Source organism: Aphelocoma coerulescens, unplaced genomic scaffold, assembly GCF_041296385.1.
Source record: "Aphelocoma coerulescens isolate FSJ_1873_10779 unplaced genomic scaffold, UR_Acoe_1.0 HiC_scaffold_251, whole genome shotgun sequence".
Taxonomy (NCBI): domain Eukaryota; kingdom Metazoa; phylum Chordata; class Aves; order Passeriformes; family Corvidae; genus Aphelocoma; species Aphelocoma coerulescens.
The window spans coordinates 187,593-193,592 of record NW_027183595.1 but is presented as its reverse complement, the minus strand read 5'-3'; the positions used below and the strand labels follow the sequence as shown (position 1 = coordinate 193,592).

Below are 6,000 nucleotides of genomic sequence, written 5' to 3'. Positions count from 1 at the left end.
CCCAAAACACCCAAAAATGAGTCCCAGCCCGACAAGGTGAGAGCCCCAAATCCTGCAGGGCACCCCAAAAAGAGAGGGGCCGAAAAAACCCCGAAATCCCCAAAAAATCCCCCCGATTTTGGGTAAAATAGGAAAAAATCCACTTAAAATGGCAAAAAGTGCCCCCAAAATGGCCCAAAACGCCCCAAAATGCCCCAAAATGTCCCAAAAATGAGTCCCAGCCCGACAAGGTGAGAGCCCCAAATCCTGCAGGGCACCCCAAAAAGAGAGGAGCCAAAAAAACCCCGAAATCCCCCCAAAAATCCCCCCAATTTTGGTTAAAATAGCGAAAAATAGCAAAAAATGCACCCAAATGGCCCAAAATGCCCCAAAATGTCCCAAAAACCGAGTCCCAGCCCGACAAGGTGAGAGCCCCAAATCCTGCAGGGCACCCCAAAAAGAGGGGCCAAAAAAACCCCGAAATCCCCAAAAAATCCCCCAAATTCCCCCCAAATCCTGCCTAAAAATTCTCCCCAAATCCCCTCCAAAGCCCCCAAAATTCCTCCCGAAATCCTCCGAAAATCCCCAAATTCCGCCCCAAATCCCCCTTTTAACCCTTTCAGTTCTCTCTAAACCTCCCCAAATTCCCCCCAAATCCTCCTAAAATCCCAAAATTCCGCCCCAAATCCCCCTTTTAACCCTTTCAGTTCCCTCCAAACCTCCCCAAATCCCCCCAAAACCGCCCCAAAATCCCCCAAATTCCCCCCAAATTCCTCCGAAATCCTCCTAAAATCCCAAAATTCCTCCCCAAATCCCCCTTTTAACCCTTTCAGTTCTCTCTAAACCTCCCCAAATCCCCCCCAAACCTCCCCAAATCATCCTAAAATCCCAAAATTCCTCCCAAAATTCCTCCCAAAATTCCTCCCAAAATCCCCAAATTCCACCCCAAATCCCCCTTTTAACCCTTTCAGTTCTCTCTAAATCCCCCCAAAATCCCCCCCCCAAATCCCAAAATCCTCCTAAAATCCCAAAATCCCGCCCCAAATCCCCCTTTTAACCCTTTCAGTTCCCTCCAAGAGCCCCAAATCCTCCTAAAAATCCCCCTTTTAACCCTTTCGGTTCCTTCCAAACCTCCCCAAATCCCCCCAAAACCCCCCGAAATCGTCCCTAAAAATTCCCAAATCCCCCCAAATCCCCCCAAATCCCCCCCAAAACCCCCAAAACCCCCCTTTTTCCCGGCAGGTGTCCATCATCCGCAGCAGCACCATCACGCTGCCCCCCTGGGACCCCCAAATCCCCCAAAACCGCCCCAAAATCCTCCCCAAATCCCCCCAAATTCTCCGAAATCCTCCTAAAATCCCAAAATTCCGCCCCAAATCCCCCTTTTAACCCTTTCAGTTCCTTCCAAACCTCCCCAAATCCCCCCAAATTCCTCTGAAATCCTCCTGAAATCCCAAAATTCCTCCCCAAATCCCTCTTTTAACCCTTTCAGTTCCCCTCCAAGAGCCCCAAATCCTCCTAAAAATCCCCCTTTTAACCCTTTCGGTTCCCCCCAAACCTCCCCAAATCCCCCCAAAACCCCCCGAAATCGTCCCTAAAAATTCCCAAATCCCCCCAAAACGCCCCAAATCCCCCCAAATCCCCCCAAATTCTCCGAAATCCTCCTAAAATCCCAAAATTCCGCCCCAAATCCCCCTTTTAACCCTTTCAGTTCTCTCTAAACCTCCCCAAATTCCCCCCAAACCTCCCCAAATCATCCTAAAATCCCAAAATTCCTCCCCAAATCCCCCCAAAATCCCCAAATTCCACCCCAAATCCCCCTTTTAACCCTTTCAGTTCTCTCTAAATCCCCCCAAAATCCCCCCCCAAAATCCCCAAATCATCCTAAAATCCCAAAATTCCGCCCCAAATCCCCCTTTTAACACTTTCAGTTCCCTCCAAGAGCCCCAAATCCTCCTAAAAATCCCCCTTTTAACCCTTTCGGTTCCTTCCAAACCTCCCCAAATCCCCCCAAAACCCCCCGAAATCGTCCCTAAAAATTCCCAAATCCCCCCAAATCCCCCCAAATCCCCCCAAAACCCCCCTTTTTCCCGGCAGGTGTCCATCATCCGCAGCAGCACCATCACGCTGCCCCCCTGGGACCCCCAAATCCCCCAAAACCGCCCCAAAATCCTCCCCAAATCCCCCAAATTCTCCGAAATCCTCCTAAAATCCCAAAATTCCGCCCCAAATCCCCCTTTTAACCCTTTCAGTTCCTTCCAAACCTCCCCAAATCCCCCCAAATTCCTCTGAAATCCTCCTGAAATCCCAAAATTCCTCCCCAAATCCCTCTTTTAACCCTTTCAGTTCCCTCCAAGAGCCCCAAATCCTCCTAAAAATCCCCCTTTTAACCCTTTCGGTTCCCCCCAAACCTCCCCAAATCCCCCCAAAACCCCCCGAAATCGTCCCTAAAAATTCCCAAATCCCCCCAAATCCCCCCAAATCCCCCCAAAACCCCCCTTTTTCCCGGCAGGTGTCCATCATCCGCAGCAGCACCATCACGCTGCCCCCCTGGGACCCCCAAATCCCCCAAAACCGCCCCAAAATCCTCCCCAAATCCCCCCAAATTCTCCGAAATCCTCCTAAAATCCCCAAATTCCGCCCCAAATCCCCCTTTTAACCCTTTCAGTTCCCTCCAAGAGCCCCAAATCCTCCTAAAAATCCCAAAATTCCGCCCCACATCCCCCTTTTAACCCTTTCGGTTCCCCCCAAACCTCCCCAAATCCCCCCAAAACCCCCCGAAATCGTCCCTAAAAATTCCCAAATCCCCCCAAATCCCCCCAAAATGCCCCAAAATCCCCCTTTTCCCCGGCAGGTGTCCATCATCCGCAGCAGCACCATCACGCTGCCCCCCTGGGACCCCCAAATCCCCCAAAACCGCCCCAAAATCCTCCCCAAATCCCCCCAAATTCTCCGAAATCCTCCTAAAATCCCCAAATTCCGCCCCAAATCCCCCTTTTAACCCTTTCAGTTCCCTCCAAGAGCCCCAAATCCTCCTAAAAATCCCCCTTTTAACCCTTTCGGTTCCCCCCAAACCTCCCCAAATCCCCCCAAAACCCCCCGAAATCGTCCCTAAAAATTCCCAAATCCCCCCAAATCCCCCCAAATCCCCCCAAATCCCCCCAAAACCCCCCCTTTTCCCCGGCAGGTGTCCATCATCCGCAGCAGCACCATCACCCTGCCCCCCCTGAGACCCCCAAATCCCCCAAAACCGCCCCAAAATCCTCCCCAAATCCCCCCAAATTCTCCGAAATCCTCCTAAAATCCCAAAATTCCGCCCCAAATCCCCCTTTTAACCCTTTCAGTTCCCTCCAAGAGCCCCAAATCCTCCTAAAAATCCCCCTTTTAACCCTTTCGGTTCCCCCCAAACCTCCCCAAATCCCCCCAAAACCCCCCGAAATCGTCCCTAAAAATTCCCAAATCCCCCCAAATCCCCCCAAATCCCCCCAAAACGCCCCAAAATCCCCCCTTTTTCCCGGCAGGTGTCCATCATCCGCAGCAGCACCATCACCCTGCCCCCCTGGGACCCCCAAATCCCCCAAAACCGCCCCAAAATCCTCCCCAAATCCCCCCAAATTCTCCGAAATCCTCCTAAAATCCCAAAATTCCGCCCCAAATCCCCCTTTTAACCCTTTCAGTTCTCTCTAAACCTCCCCAAATCCCCCCCAAACCTCCCCAAATCATCCTAAAATCCCAAAATTCCTCCCCAAATCCCCCCAAAATCCCTAAATTCCACCCCAAATCCCCCTTTTAACCCTTTCAGTTCCCTCTAAATCCCCCCAAATCCCCCTCAAAGCCTCCTAAAATCCCAAACTCAAAGCCTCCTAAAATCCCAAAATTCTCCCAAAATGCCCCCAAAATGCCAAAATCCCGCCCCAAATCCCCCTTTTAACCCTTTCAGTTCCCTCCAAGAGCCCCAAATCCTCCTAAAAATCCCCTTTTAACCCTTTCGGTTCCCCCAAACCTCCCCAAATCCCCCCAAAACCCCCCGAAATCGTCCCTAAAAATTCCCAAATCCCCCCAAATCCCCCCAAATCCCCCCCAAATCCCCCCAAAATCCCCCCTTTTTCCCGGCAGGTGTCCATCATCCGCAGCAGCACCATCACGCTGCCCCCCTGGGACCCCCAAATCCCCCAAAACCGCCCCAAAATCCTCCCCAAATCCCCCCAAATTCTCCGAAATCCTCCTAAAATCCCAAATTCCGCCCCAAATCCCCCTTTTAACCCTTTCAGTTCCTTCCAAACCTCCCCAAATCCCCCCAAATTCCTCTGAAATCCTCCTGAAATCCCAAAATTCCTCCCCAAATCCTCTTTTAACCCTTTCAGTTCCCTCCAAGAGCCCCAAATCCTCCTAAAAATCCCCCTTTTAACCCTTTCGGTTCCCCCCAAACCTCCCCAAATCCCCCCAAAACCCCCCGAAATCGTCCCTAAAAATTCCCAAATCCCCCCAAATCCCCCCAAAATGCCCCAAAATCCCCCTTTTCCCCGGCAGGTGTCCATCATCCGCAGCAGCACCATCACGCTGCCCCCCTGGGACCCCCAAATCCCCCAAAACCGCCCCAAAATCCTCCCCAAATCCCCCAAATTCCTCCCGAAATCCTCCTAAAATCCCAAAATTCCGCCCCAAATCCCCCTTTTAACCCTTTCAGTTCCCTCCAAGAGCCCCAAATCCTCCTAAAAATCCCAAAATTCCGCCCCACATCCCCCTTTTAACCCTTTCGGTTCCCCCCAAACCTCCCCAAATCCCCCCAAAACCCCCCGAAATCGTCCCTAAAAATTCCCAAATCCCCCCAAATCCCCCCAAAACGCCCCAAAATCCCCCCTTTTTCCCGGCAGGTGTCCATCATCCGCAGCAGCACCATCACGCTGACGCCTCCGGGCGACGCCGCCGTGTCCCTGGAATTTCGGGGTTTCATTCACCCCCTGCTGGGCCCCCCCGGCCCCCCCGGGCCCGGCCCCAACGTCTGGGCTCGCATCCAGCGGCTGGCGGTGGTCGCACGGCTCGGGAAACGCCCCAACTCCTCCGATCTGGTGACTTTGGGGGCATTTTCGGGGATTTGGGGGAGATTTGGGGGGATTTGGGGGGATTTGGGATTTTTGGGGATTTTTTTGGGATTTTTTGGGATTTTTTGGGGATTTTTTGGGGGATTTTTGGGGGATTTTTTTGGATTTTTGAGGGACTTTGGGGGGATTTTTTTAGGGATTTTTTGGGGATTTTTTGGGCATTTTTTGGGCTTTTTTTTGGGATTTTTTTGAATTTTTGGGGGGATTTTTTTGGAATTTTTTGGGGATTTTTTTGAATTTTTGGGGGGATTTTTTTGATTTTTTTTGGTATTTTTTTGGATTTTTGGGGGATTTTTTGTGGGATTTTTTGGGATTTTTTTTAGGATTTTTTGGGATTTTTTGGGGATTTTTTTGAATTTTTTGGGGATTTTTTCGAAATTTTTTGGGATTTTTTTGAATTTTTTAGGATTTTCTTTGGATTTTTGAGGGATTTTTTGGGGGATTTTTTGGGAATTTTTTTGAATTATTTTGGGATTTTTTGGAATTTTTTTGGGATTTTTTGGAATTTTTTGGGGCATTTTTTTGGGTTTTTTTTTCAATTTTGTTAGGATTTTTTGGAATTTTTTGGGGATTTTTGGGGATTTTTTTGGAATAGTTTCGCATTTTGGGGGATTTTTTTTTATTTTTTTCCCCATTTTGGGGGGTTTTGGGGATTTTTGAGGGGATTTGGGGAATTTTGGGATTTTGGGGAGTTTTGGGGATTTTTGGGGGGATTTTGGGGGCATCCAGCGGCTGGCGGTGGTCGCACAGCTCGGGAAACGCCCCAACTCCTCCGATCTGGTGACTTTTGGGGGCATTTTCGGGGATTTGGGGGATTTTTGGGGGTTTTGGGGGTTTTTTGGGATTTTTTGGGATTTTTGGGATTTTTTTGGGGATTTTTTGGGGGATTTTTGGGGGATTTTTTTGGATTTTTGGGGGA

At 50.1% G+C, this 6,000-nt stretch overlaps 1 protein-coding gene across 1 annotated transcript in view; it reads left to right on the top strand.

Annotated features, from left to right (window-relative positions):
• Nucleotides 1–362: 362 nt before the first annotated feature.
• The window catches only part of LOC138101361 (multiple epidermal growth factor-like domains protein 8), a 50,505-nt gene continuing 44,867 nt past the window's right edge, over nucleotides 363–6,000 (top strand). Inside the window, exons 1-3 of the mRNA XM_068999158.1 lie at nucleotides 363–404; nucleotides 4,854–5,048; nucleotides 5,743–5,861. Of these exons, the coding sequence (XP_068855259.1) occupies nucleotides 363–404; nucleotides 4,854–5,048; nucleotides 5,743–5,861 (356 nt within the window). The remainder of the gene's footprint in view (nucleotides 405–4,853; nucleotides 5,049–5,742; nucleotides 5,862–6,000) is intronic.